Consider the following 14,670-nt stretch of genomic DNA (forward strand, 5'->3'; position numbering starts at 1 on the left):
TGTGAAATCTATTCCTGGTGTCCACCTGCCGAGATCTTGCTGAAATATTGAATTTCGGGAACGGTTCCTCCAGTTACCCCCGCTTGAAATGTATTCTGTGTATTAGTTTTTTGAGATTTTAGGGTTAGGTTTAGGCTTTTTATGAAAACCATAAGTCTATATTCTTAGGCATAGAATGATTAGTAAAAATACATGGATTACGGGAGGAATTTTTTCCGAATATAACTGGGGACTTTGTAACACCATCGCAGGCCTCCCAGATATACTCTCACTCCATCCAAGTGGATCTTTCAGAACCTGAGACAATATTTTCCCTTCCGTTCGGCCCTGTCTGTATTGCATAATTTCCCATTAAAGCAAGTCTCCATTTAACTAAGCTTCAGGTATGCAACGCCTTTTCTCATTCTACATCCTTTTCAGTTCAAACAGTTATTTAGTTTGTATCAAAATTACATATCGCATGAACACTGTGAGAGACAAGCGCGAAGGGATCATACGGAGGTCGATAGTGACAGGTCCGTCCAAGATGGCCGAAGAGTTCTGCAAAGTGTATTTTTAGCATCTTCCCACCCATGTCAACTCTATTTTTTTTCAAAGTTATAGGGAGAACAGCTCAAGCTGTGCTATACTTATGGTTAAAAGTAGAACTGTGTTACTATTACAATATTTGTCTCCGGGGACAACATGCATAAGTCGTTTAAAGTCTATGTTTGAGAAAGGGAATTACGATCGCCGGAGCGCAGAGGAAAAAGCATCTGACAGTCCACAATTTTAGTGGTTTAAATAATGGTTAAGGTGCAGCTCAGTCTGTTAATGCAATATTGATACAGTTCGTTTATTCTGTGTGTAATTTCCTCATGTGTGTACATAATTTCCACATGCACCATACATGCTTCTTGTTCTGTTCCGTCTCCGTAGCACAGTGCAGCTATCACTTCCGCATAGTGTCAGATAATATCTCCTTTAACAGTAATCCAGCCATCTTGGGTTCAAGACCCGATTTCCATAGAAACTTTTACACATTTCATAATTTGTTTCATATCCCATCACCCGTTTCCTGTCATGTGACCGTAAAAATCACATGTGGTGCTGGTACCCAATGTGTTAGTGTGTGTACAGCCTCCGGGATATCAAGAGCTCTGATTGTCAAATCTTAACGTGGCACTCAGGAAGTCAAATTTTCTCAAATCTCCTCCATTCATCACGCAATTTATGTCAACATCACCAACACACAACGTATCATTAAACCTTGTGGATGCAAGGTCTTGATTGTTTTTTATTCTTGCGTCTACACAGTAATTGAATAATTGATGGAATATTGCTATGAGCGCTGTAAAATCCAACTCACTCACTGTAAAATAACACATATCGATCAAACCACTTTTTACCTTACCACCAGAGAGATGTTTTGGTTTCATTTTTTGCTTCTTTTTTTATCCTTTGAAAACATGAACAAGAACAAAACTATTTATTTTAAATACATATAAACAAATAAACACATATCCAGTTGTTTTCGGACTCTGCGTGAATAAGGGGGGGATATTTCCTACAATGAAAAGCTTATGTGAAAATCAATCACAAAATCAAAATTGGTTTAGAGAAACGTTGTTATTTGTAACTGTTAAGTCTCTAACTTACAATCACACAAGACTGTGACTTGAAAAATAGAATTTCAAAAATATTTTGAAACGATTTATAAAGTGAGATGAATTACAGCTTAATGTAACGAATTTACAGTCATTAATTTATAAAGAATTGGTCCCCAGCAAGCATTTGTTTTACAGCAACCCATGTTTGTCAGAAGAGGCGACTAACATGATCGGGTGGTCAGTTCGCAGACATGTGCGTTGGTCAACGCTCGTGATACCAGTCACTGGATTGTCTAGCCCAGACTCATACAGCTGATATACTGCTGAGAGCCGCGTTAATGAACACACAAACATACTGAATTATTAAAGACATAAAACAATTGAAAATTGTTTGTCCATATTTATTCCAAAATAGCACCAATGTAACAAAGTGATGAGATCAAAAGAAATACACACAATAATGAATTGCTATGAAAATAATTAGCAATATTCTTTTGAAGGAAGTAATGAATTGTCTCAAAAATGCAAAACAAACATACACGGAAATAAGTGACGTAGTTGATGTAACAGGAAGTAATATTCGTCTTTATGCACACACTGCGATCAAACAAAAAAGCTGATTAGTCAGCATCAGACGAAAATTATGTACATTTCGCACAACCATATAGCACATTCACTCAACGCTGTTAATATCAGAAAAGTAAATTCTTGTCCACAAGGTATTAGAAAAGAGACATTTGTGAAAAAGAGTATTTTTTATCATTGAGGAACACTTTTGTGGCAGCAGATGCCACGTTTCGCCGTAGATACCAACATCGTTGTCAAACAACATTTACTTGATAACGGTGTTAGCATCGTACCGAAACGTCGAATCTATTGCAAGGATAAATTTGTTTGTCCATAGAAAGTGTTCCTCTTCGTCATATCAGTGAGTGAGTTTAGTTTTACACCGCACGCAACAATATTCCAGCTATAAACCGGCGGTCTGTAAATAATCGAGTCGGGACCAGACAGTCCAGTGATCAACAGCATGAGCATCGATCTGGGCAATTGGGAACCGATGACATGTGTCAACCAAGTCAACTAGCCTGACCACTCGATCCCGTTAGTCGCCTCTTACGACAAGCACAGTCCGCCTTTATGGCAAGCATGGGTTGCTGAAGGCCCATTCTACCCCTGGACCTTCACGGGTCTTCGTCATACCAGCTTCAAAATGCCACTTATAGAGGCAGTGTCATGATTTAAGATTTTGAGTCATGGTAATGAGAGTATGTGAATACTGTATTACGCCGCAAGTAGCAATACTGCTACCCACTCAACTCTTGGTAGGTATAATCAGATATGTCAGTCTGTTTATATACACGTGATATGTCAATCGATTATGCGTCATGAAAAGATGAACATAATCACAATATAACGTGGAGTATACATCACGCCAACATATAGTTAGGTCAGATAAACAGGTGAATGTCATCATGCCCACCGTTGTAGAGTGACGCAACCTCAGTCAAGTCAGACAGTGTAACCACTCCTTCCAAATGAGCTGGCAATAAATGAGTGAGTTTAGTTTTACGCCGCACTCAGCAATATTCCAGCTATATACCGGCGGTCTGTAAATAATCGAGTCTGAACCAGACAATCCAGTGGTCAACAGCATGAGCATCGATCTGGGCAATTGGGAACCGTTGACATGTGTCAACCAAGTCAGCGAGCCTGACCACTCGATCCCGTTAGTCGCCTCTTACGACAAGCACAGTCCGCCTTTTATGGCAAGCATGGGTTGCTGAAGGCCTATTCTACCCCTGGACCTTCACGGGTCCAATAATAAATGAACATAGATTTACGCAGTTCACCGTAGTGTGGCACTAACGGTTTCACATACTGCACCCTTGTGGGGATTCGAACACCGGCCTTCTGCATGACGAATATCTATCTGACATGAACATAGTTTACACGTGAGTATTCCATAGTGGAAATAGTGTTTACAGCCGTGCAATGTTTATTTACATGTGGCTACTCCTGTGGGATGTTTTCAAGTTCACAGTAAATGCTGGTATAGATAACCATGTGTCCGTCTCCATCAGACACCCTCGACACCGGACATCAGTTGGAAGCAGTCAAACTGCGTCACGGTGTCCTTCACCTCTGCTGACATCACCGTCTTGGTCTTTTACAACATCCCTGGATAATTTAAGGTCTTGCTAGGAAGATATTTCACATTTGAACTCAGTGTCATAAATGAACGAAACGATGTACAAAAGAATGACATTTGCTCTCGATATATCCATGAATCAAAATCACGTCCAGCCCATCAGTAATCTACAGAGTGCACCACGAGGCAGAGTAGGTGGTGGTATCAAAATACTTTGGCGTATGTCGTTTTCAAGGTCCTGTCGTTGAAGATGTTTTACGTCCGCTTCCTATGGTTAATGGAAACTATGAAATTTATACATACTGATTAAATGTTTTAAATTTCTTATCGGTTTAAGAAAGTTCGAAAAAAACAGTTACTCTTGGAATTTTATGAATTTTAAATACCCATCCTCAATTTCAAAATTTGAACTCGGGTTCGAAGCCTGATAAATATCTGTGATATGTATCATACTGACTTTAAAGAAATACTGCCCCATCGTTTTTGAATCCTTGTATCTGTCTGGCTAAATATGTAACCTTCATTTACGTTGGGCGTTCACAGTTCGCTCCGTGTTCACCTGAAGCGAACTTTAATGGTACTCCGCAGAGAGCTATCTTAAAGACTGAAATATCGGAAGTGAATAAGACAATTCACAGGCGTGATTTCTCTAGTGTGGTGTCGTACCCTGACGGCAAGGTAAATGTTCACACTATTCGATCACTAGTTCATTCCTCAAGAATGGATCAACCATCAGTGGTACTTGTTTGTTTCGTGCTGTCAAAAGGCGTCTGGGACCCTGATGATGACGTCACATCTTGTTTTCTCTTCAAACACCTCCTGAGGTGCAGGATTTCAAGGAAAGCGTTATGAAACTTCCGGTGAGTGGCGTAATAGACAAGCCAGTTTATGGACGGGTGCAAATGCGCAAAAACAACGATGTACACATGCGCCCCGAAATGAAACGTGTCATTTGCGTCCAGGACGATGATTAGTGCGTAGGGGATCCAACACACGCTGAATACAACGTAGATTATGAACAGCGTCCTGGCCAGTCGGAAACTCGGAGGCTTATTGCCCTTTGACCTTTCACCACGTGACTCCTTCACGCGTGCTCTCACAGCTCGCACGTGCAGATACATGCGCAGATAGCAGATACCGGTAACAGTGATTGGTATCCAGACCAAGACGATTGAGAATACGACAGTGTACGGGTACGTCGCCATCCGCGCCCAGATGCATTCAAGGCTCTTGTGGTCGAAGGTGTGGTCGCCAATGTCGGCGAGGTTGAGCAGAACAAGACAGAGGCCGACGCAGTAGAAGCTAATGCAGTAGATGACGCAGTTGCGGGCCTTGAAGATGGTGTTGTAGTACTTGCTGTGGACGATGAAGACGTATCTGTTGCAGCTCATGGCGGCGATGGTCATGAGAGACGCCACACACGACATCGTGCACAACGAGCCTATAGCGCGACAGAGTCCTGGGATACGGTCGAAGAAGTCGGAGCCCTCCAGTTTGGCTGAAAAATACACAAAGTGTTTTAGATTTTTTGAGGTGGGGGGTGGGGCCTAATGTGTAGAAACAATGATGTTTCTTGACAATGATACAAGGCATTGGTAGAGAGAAAGAGAGAGTCTAGTTTTACGCCGCACTCAGCAATATTCCAGCTATGTGGCGGCAGTCTGTAAATAATCGAGTCTGAACCAGACAATCCAGTGGTCAACAGCATGAGCATCGATATGGGCAATTGGGAACCGTTGACATGTGTCAACCAAGTCAGCGAGCCTGACCACTCGATCCCGTTAGTCGCCTCTTACGACAAGCACAGTCCGCCTTTTATGGCAAGCATGGGTTGCTGAAGGCCAATTCTACCTCAGACCTTCACGGGTACATTAGTATTGAAACATCACGCTTACGAAATAAAAGAAGTTGTTATTCATAAGATTTGTCAGTATTGTACATTCTCATTTCTAAATGTGGCAGTGGGGTAGACTAGTGGGCTCGTCAAAGCGTTAGCTCGTCACTCTGAAGGCCCGAGTTCGCTTTCCCACATGGGTTCTATGTGTGCAGCTCATTTCTGGTGTCCCCGTGATGTTCCTGGAATATTGCTATAGGCGGTGTAAAACTAAACTCATTTCTACCACAGCTAGAAATTATTTCTGTTTAAGGTGTTGCATCCAAATATGGCAGATAGTCATTTTATACTCTTGAAAATCATGACAAAAAATAATGTTATTATTGTTATTATTTCGAATTTTCGTTCAGTATACCAAACATAAAAGTAACAATGAATGTCTTAGAGTAAACGTTGATTTGACATGTACATTTAGGTGAAGAAAGTTTTACCGCATATTTAGCCAATTACAAAAATATCACGTGATAACAAATTGGACTTTCGTACCTATGTGCCTAGACCCCCGATGTTGGTAAAGTGGGGTGATGATGGCCTAGTGGTTAAAGCGTTCGCTCGACACGTCGGAGACCCGGGTTCGATACCCAACATGGATACAGTGTGTGAAGCCCATTTGTGGTGTCCCCACCCGTGGTATTGCTGGAATGTTGCTTAAAATAAAAGAATGTGCTAGAAAGGGTCTACCAGACATTACTCTTGTCTAGCCAACTGCGTAGACCGATGTCCATAGTGTTGATCACAGGTTGCCTGGTCCGAATTCGATCAAGTGTAGACCGACGCCGTATAGCTGGAATATTGCTGAGGGCGGCGTAAACCTAAACTCACACTAAACGTGTCCATTTGGCCTGTCGCGGAGCTTAAATCGACGAGGTACTTAATTCAACAGACCCGCAAGGTGGTGGGTGAGTAAGGTTTTTCGCCGGTTTTATCGTAAGGGGCACTTAAATGGGTTTCAAACACTGTACAATGTGGAGAATGGAACCCGGGTCTTCGGCGTGGCTAGCGAATTCTTCAACCACTAGGCTACCCTACCAATACCGGAGGCCATGAAATATCGCAGTCACTTTAGTAGCTGTTTGTTGAAGACACAAAGATATTTACTGGTATAATTGATTCTCGCCACCTTATCCAACTATGAAGTTTAACCTAGCGATAGTATTTCGTCCTAAACAGGGCTGCGCACTATAACCGTTTTACCGTTATATACCGGTTCACGCAAGGCAACGACACGTATTGCGATACGTTAACCGAAAACCGGTATATTCATAACACTCAGAAATCTTAGGTTGGTTCCTCTTTTCACACCCGAAGTCAAGATGTGTTTTGATGTTTATTCGAGTGGTTTGCAATGTTTTGAATCTGACATAATAATGAAGCATTATGTCTATTATAGTAGGTTTATTGTTGTTGTTTTGTTTTTGTTTTGTTTTTTTTGGTTTTTGGTTTTTGTTGTTTTTTTGTTTTGTTTTTTTGTTGCTTTTTTTTGGGGGGGGGGGTGGGGGACCTGCAGTACATACCGCGATATAGGTTTTCGCATCGCAATATATCGTAATATAAAACTCTCAGCAATACTCACTCATCCCAATAGTCCGTTTGGCTCAAAAGCGAACCTATGAATTGCTGTCTTGCTCGAACACTAATAAACATAACATACCCAATGAAACGCTGATCATAATCAGAACATCATACCAACTCTGTGAGGTTTTCGCAGAATATTTTTCCTTAAAATATAAAAGTTCCTTGACAAACTATTTTCATAAGTCTGCACGAGGAAAACGTGCACCCTTCACTCCTAATCACACTAGATAACATGCAGAGAGAAACATTGCCTTTTCAGTAGGAACTCGATACATCTAATTAATCATTGAGGTCAGCTCGACCTAGATTACACAAACACATGAACTGTTATATATGTCACAATATTTCCTGGAAGGAACTGACACAGTGCTTATTTAAGTGTCTGTTACAGTTAAAGATATTTTGGGATTTTTGAAATGTGGCTTATCAAGGAAATAATTACAGTTCTGCTCCTTTATAAAAATATTAAATTCACAGCCATAGATAGAAACCTATTATTTTGTAGATTTTATATTTTGTTTAAACCACACCTGACAATATGTTTGCTGTATAACGCAGATCTGAAATTATTTAAGTTTCAACCCAACAATCCAGTCACTGATATCGAAAGTTTCAGTCAGTGCATATCGGACACGGTGAATGCATATACATCGAGTCAGACCTCCTCCGTTACTTGGTAGAGTGTGCGTGAATTTAGTTTTGTGCCGCTCTTATCAATATCAGGGAAGGGGTCACCAGAAATAGACTTCAACACATTGTACCCATGTGGGGAATCGTACCCTGTCTTCACCACTAGGCTACCCCACTGCCCTTATATTAAGTATGGGTCGCAACCCCGATCAGCACGCGAGTAATATTCTTTCAAGTATTAAATGCTATATTCCAGCAATGTCGGCTATTTCTTGTTTTCACCGCCGCGATGTTGCTGAAAAAGGTGGTGTATAGTTGTTTTCACTCACTCACTCTTCCGACGAACGCGTGTGACCGTCTCGTCAGAATCGAACTCGTCACAATCGTCGTTGTACAGAATTATGTTACGCATGTCATCGTTTCCCATGTGCGTATATTTATGCGCAAGATACCAATCACGGGATTGTCTGCTCAATAATAGTATTCTAGATGATTTCGCCGAGCCCGTTGTAACCTGTTACACAATTCGGCCATATATGGACATTTTATGTTAGACCTGTCGTTCATTCTTTTCAAAAAGGTATTCTGGAAGCCAGCTATGACACAGTTCAATTTCACCGTGGTTCAGTAAATTTATATTAAATTTCATGTTTCAAATTTAGGCAGATATACTAAGAAAATATCTTGCAATGACACTATAAATCGCTTTGTTCTGAGAAATATACGCACTCGCTTAAATACGTAACATTTAATAATCGATGGTTCGAGCACCTGTCCAGGCAAACCTACAGCCGTTTCAATATCGTGCTAACAAATTAGCTGAGTAAAATATACATAAATGTCACATGTGTAACAGTTAAACATTTAAATGCCTGTTTTTTATATTTATGTATTTATTTATTTAAGGTAAAACGACAACATCTATCTCTTATTCACACCGTGTCATTTTAAAATAACCGAAGTTTAAGACGATTTATCATTCCGTGAAATATAATTAAGAAACCGTACACTCTAATCCGGAAATATTCTGCGTCTAGAAAATATTGCGGCAACGTACCCCCAGCCTGTTCTGCGACGTATTATTTTTGCGAGTGTTGTAGACTTTGAGTATAAAGAATTTATAAAGAACATGAAGAGTAACACGGAAGTTACTGGACGTTCGTTTGAAACAAAAAGCAACAATATTTACCTCCCAGTTTAAAATACCCCACCAAAATACAAAATACTGTCCATTCTCATTTGGAAGTTGAAAAAAAAAAATCAGTACATATACACAAATATATAGAACACTAATATGCAACACAGGCACGTCATGCATTGCACTCTCAACATATAAGAATATAGTAAGGCTCCGAGAAACGCGTGCAGCACGTGCATTTTGTGTAATTAACATATTATGGCCTTGACATTAATTTTGCCCGCGCATGGGTTGATTTTCCAGGAAAAGCTGCATTGTCTTGTCGGTTGCGACCTTTCCTGGATCAGTGACCTGAATACTGAATAATGTCATCATCGAGAGATACAACTCTCAAGTGATCAGGTCACTATAGTATGGTTTTATGCCGCATTTCCGGCAATATTAAGAGGGCGGACACCGGAAATGGGCTTTGCTGATTATACCCATATTTGGGGTCGAACCCGGGTCTTCGGCCTGACGAGCGAACTGATGTGGTCATTACAGATTTGTTTGCTTGCTTGTTTGTTTGTTTGCTGCTCGCATCGCGCTTAACAGTATTCAACAGTTAAACCAGTCTGGACTCGATGGGCGAAATAGTTTCCATATTTTGCTAGGGAGTCGGACTACCTATGCCTGAAAGTTATTAGCCCACAAAATAATTCACTTTCCCGAAATTTAAATATTGACAAAGCTTTCGTCATTAAGTTGCTAACATGATGAACACATGTATGATTTAAAAGTGTGACATAACTGAACGGAGAGAGTGATATATTTACAAAATGACCGCATGAAAATTCACTAGCCAGTCTGGTCAGAGACTGTGGAGATTTACTGGCCCGACAGTACTTTTACTATCCACGAGCTATCGTGCCGGTGGTTATTACGCACGCACTGGTCTGGACCAGATAATATAGTGGCTGACGTCATGAGCATCGATCTATGCAAGTACGTCTGACTACCCAATCTCGCGAGTCATCTTTCACGACAAGCATAAACGACACACATCTGAACGAGCAAAACATCTGTATATGATAGAAATCACGTGGCCAACTGGAAAAATGCAGGGCTAAATATGAGAGTGAGTGTGGTTTTACGCCGCTTTTCAGTAATATTCCAACAATGGTTTTCGGCGTGACGAGTTAATGCTTTAAGCACTACCCGTCAAGAGCTTTGTTGGAATTGGTCTTCAACAATCCATGCCTCTTGTGAAAGGCAACTAACGGGCTCGCTATCTTGTCAGCACATCATCGCATCCCAATTTACGTATAACGATGCTCATGACGTTGATCACTGGACTATCTGGTTCAGATTCGATTATTTACAGACCACCGCCATACAGCTGAAATATTGCTGATCGCTATGTTAAACAACACACAAATAAGCAAAAACTTGAACTACTAGGGTACCCAGCCGTACCACTAAAGCAAGAAGACTACAGAAGTGAATGAATGGCCTCACCTACAACACTCATGGGATCTGCTAAGGACGTGACGTACATGTCCGAGCAGGCCAGGTTGACGATGAAGATGGATTCCACGTTGTGAAGGGACTTCCTCGTTGCCACCGCTACAAGAATCAGAATGTTGCCAAACGTTCCCATTACTGTCGCTAGTCCAAGAATTATGAGTATTGGTATCGCCATTTCAGTTTCTTCTGTGAGAAATTCATGGCGACCAAATTTGAAAATGCTACCGTTGACAGAATCTTCAGAACTCATACTGCCTCTCGAAGATATTAGTTTTATAGTCAGTTTTAGTTCATCAAAGTCTTCAGTGTACTGCCAAACTGCCAGGCAGACGGTGGCGACGGAACAACGATTGGACGTGGAATGTGTTTACGGACGTGTGCACGCGTGGCCCGGCGTTGACAGTGACAATGAAACCAGTTCTGGTTGGTCGTGGTATTGTCCTCACGAGGAAAACTCTCTACTGATGTCATCGAGGTGTTTATTAATGTAAGGCGGCTAGTGAACCGGGTAACCCGGATGTAATCGGAAGTGTCATTTTCCGCTATAAGAGGGCCATCGGAGCATGTGATTCGACAATTGAAAATACCGGAAGTTATTCATGCGCCATCCCGCTATACGTGTCACAGTTATGATTTCGGGTTACGTTGATAGGGCGGTGGGTGGCCTAGCACTTTAAGCGTTGGCTCGTCACGCCGAAGACCCGGGTTCGGATCACCACATGGGTACAATGTGTGAAGCCCGTCTCTGGTGTCCCCACCGTGATGTTGCTGGAAAATTGCTAAAAACCAAAGTCAGCCAGCCAGTTAAGTCGATATATGTGTAACGTTTGTCGATGTGATAAATATTTATCTGAAGTGTAAACATCGGCGAGGTAAAGCAAAATTGAATTTAATTTGGCGTGCGTGTGTGCGTGAGTATGAGTGTGAGTGTTTGGTTTGGCGTGTGTGTGTGTTGGGGTTTGCATGCTAATGAATTATGGTGCTTGCCCACTCGTGAACCACTTCTGGACTGAGGTTGGCGGTAAAAACAAAGTAACTCTCATCGTGGTCAAATGATAAAATCTATTTTTCGCACATTAAAGGAAGTTTTTAGACCTTACATCACTCAATACAATGGCGCCTTACTTCTTGTAATAAGTGCTAATTTCAGAGTTAGAAATTGGCCATGTCCGTTTTATTCTTTTAAGTACCAGTCAAAATATGGATCGACGAATTGAATAATGTTGAACGAATAAATGCACGAAAAGGCCTACACGCATGGAGATTAAAATGATCAATTTCATTTGATACCTGTAAAATATACAAGTGGAAATACTTGAATACAACAGCTTGTCATGCTCATGTGACTATAGCCATCTACAACAATGTACTTAAGGGACACTTACAATCTACTTTAATGTAGGTCAGCGTCCGAGTAGATGTCGTTATTAGTTAACAAAAGTAGTTGGTTTGAAGGCATACCAAGTGGAAGCTAAAAACTTTAGGTTGTTGTTTAACGCCGCCCTCACGAGTATTCCAGCTATATGGCGTCGATCTGCAAATAAGGACCAGACAATCCAGTGGTCAGCATCATGAGCATCGATCTACGCAATTGGGATACAATGACATGTGTCAGCCTGGCCACCCGATCCCGTAAGTTGTCTCTTACGACACGCATGGGTTACTGAAGACCAGTTCAAACCCGAATCTTCAAAGTTAAAACTTTTATCCGTGAGTAAGGTCGATCTATTTATTATTTAAATGGTGGGTCCGATTTCGATTCCCAATACTGGTGGGTGTTGGGATAGCCTAGTGGTAAAAGATGGTCACGCCAAAGGCTGGGTTCGATTTAACACATGCGAACAAACTGCACCCACTCGCGAGTATGTGTTCATGGTATTTAAGGGGGGTAAATCGAGTAAATTGGCAGTCCCAGCGTGTTTCAAGTCCATGTGTCCATAGTTATGTATACCAATTTGGCAGAAGATAGAAGATTGATCCGATGGAGCAGAAAACAAGTTTCAGCGTCTTGAGCTGGCATCGAAATGGTCGCAAAAAGGGTCGTCTTAGGGTCAGCGTGAGTGGTTCGTCATATCTTTAGAGACAGAACTGCTTGTTCCTTGAAATCTTAATTGACCTTCTGGTTTTGCACGCGCGAGCGCGCACGCGCACGCACACGCACACGCACATACACACACAATCAAACACTTCAATTCAGTTTCGTAAAACACCACCAACGGTTTTACATGAGAATACACAGTTACAATATTCATATAAATTAAAAGGAAAATAAAACGTGTTTGAAACGTGTTGCTTCGGTAGAAACTCTACACCCATCCCAGAGTTAGACCCTATACGTCGTGACACAGTTCTACGTACTCTAATGTCAACAAATCGCATGAAAATATTTGTCAAAATGCATTTTAGCTTAATGACGACGTGGAAGTGACTTTAATGGAAAAAACACTGGTGAAAAAATCGTGATGCACGTGCGATTCTTGGTATAAAGCCTGACACATGCGAAGTTAAGCCTGCAGTTTACAAGAAAACACTTTCGAAGATGGCAAGATTGACGGCAGTTCAAAGAGAAAGAGCCAATGGAATGGTCCAACTTGGTGCAAGTTACGCTCATGCTGGAACAGTCATGGGCTGTACGAAAACGACAATCACCAGACTAATGCAACGATACAGGCAAACTGGCAGAGCAGCTGACTTGCCAAGGAGTGGCAGACCACGTGTGACCACGCTCAAAGAAGATCGTCATTTGAGGGTTCTTCACCTGCGAAACCGATTCCTCACGGTGACTGAATCAGCCGCAAAAGCAGTAGATCATCACATCAGTCGTCGCACAGTACGTCGTCGATCACGTGAACATGGTATCAGAGCATATCGTCCAGTGAGAGGGATGTTTTTGAACAGACAACATCGACGTCTGCGTCTACGCTGTGCACGTCAAGTTCGGCGTTGGCAAGTTCAGAATTGGCAGCGTGTGATTTTCACAGATGAAAGTCGGTTCCAACTGTTCAGAGCCGATGGCAGAAGACGTGTGTATCAACGTTTAGGTGAGAGGGCAGCACAGTGTTGTATCCAGGAGACTGTATCTTTTGGTGTCGAAAGTGTGATGATATGGGGTGGGTTATGTGGAAATGACCTGGTTATCACTGACGGTAATTTGAATGCTCAACGTTACATACACCTGGTGTTACGTCAAGTTGCAATACCCTTCCTGCAGCATGACCATGGTACTTTGTTTCAGTATGATAAGGCAAGACCTGATGTGGCTCGTGTTGTACGCCAGTTTCTCAACGTCATCAATGTTAACGTTTTACCATGGCCACTCCGTTCACCCAGAGACCATATAATCTATTATATGGTCCCTGGTTCACCTGATTTGTTCCCTGTCGTGTGGGACCATCGTGATCGACAAATCCGTCGTCGACCTAATCGTCCAAGAAACAGAAATGAGCAGGGACAAGCATTGAGAGAGGAATCCCGCGATTGAGGCGTCTGACACGTTCAGTACGACGTCGAGTCTGCATAAATGCACATGGTGGACAGATACGGTACTGAATTTGTTAGCTCGGTGTGTAACACTTATTAAAGTTATCCTTTGTTGAACAGCCATAACTGTTAGTTGAAAATTACGTTTTTACCCCACCTGATTTGTAATGAGCATAGTGGCATAATTTTACAGGTACTTTTGTTGTTCGTTGCTGACAATACTGAGGAAATGTTTGTGCTCCAAGAATAAACTACATGTGATTCTATTCAGCTCGTGCTTGTACTTTTCCTTAACTTCGAAAAGAATCATCGGTATAGTTTCTTTTGATCGTCAGTTTATAATTCGTTACCAGGAAACTAAATAGCTGACGAAAAATGGCTAAAAGATCGCGTTCGGTGACAGAGACGAAGCTGCTTCCGGAAGTCTTCCTTGTGAATAAATGACCTTTGAACTATCGGCTCACTGTGGCTGTTCTGTCTACATAATGTCTGAACGAAGCGTCCGCGAGGAAGTAAATTACCCAGTATATGCGCATGTTGTTTGACCAACCATGCAACAAGCCGGAAAGATATCGATGAACCCGTTTGCACTTCTCTGTTGACCAGTTCATTCAAGGATTGGCTGTATGTTCGGTCACAAGTCAGTTTATGTTTAGCAGCGACTAAACTCTGGAATACTTTTATGGGTAACCGCGTTTGGAAGCTT

The 14,670-nt window shown here is 41.8% G+C and overlaps 1 protein-coding gene across 1 annotated transcript; it reads right to left on the minus strand.

Moving 5' to 3' along the window:
• Window positions 1-1,972: 1,972 nt before the first annotated feature.
• Window positions 1,973-10,906, minus strand: LOC137296701 (melatonin receptor type 1B-A-like). The gene is made up of 2 exons (XM_067828526.1): window positions 10,476-10,906; window positions 1,973-5,239 (listed from the first exon to the last, which is right to left on the minus strand). The coding sequence occupies exons 1-2, from the start codon at window positions 10,732-10,734 to the stop codon at window positions 4,467-4,469; spliced, it is 1,032 nt and encodes a 343-aa protein (XP_067684627.1). The 5' UTR covers window positions 10,735-10,906; the 3' UTR covers window positions 1,973-4,466.
• Window positions 10,907-14,670: the final 3,764 nt, after the last annotated feature.

This window comes from Haliotis asinina, chromosome 9, assembly GCF_037392515.1.
Source record: "Haliotis asinina isolate JCU_RB_2024 chromosome 9, JCU_Hal_asi_v2, whole genome shotgun sequence".
Taxonomy (NCBI): Eukaryota; Metazoa; Mollusca; class Gastropoda; order Lepetellida; family Haliotidae; genus Haliotis; species Haliotis asinina.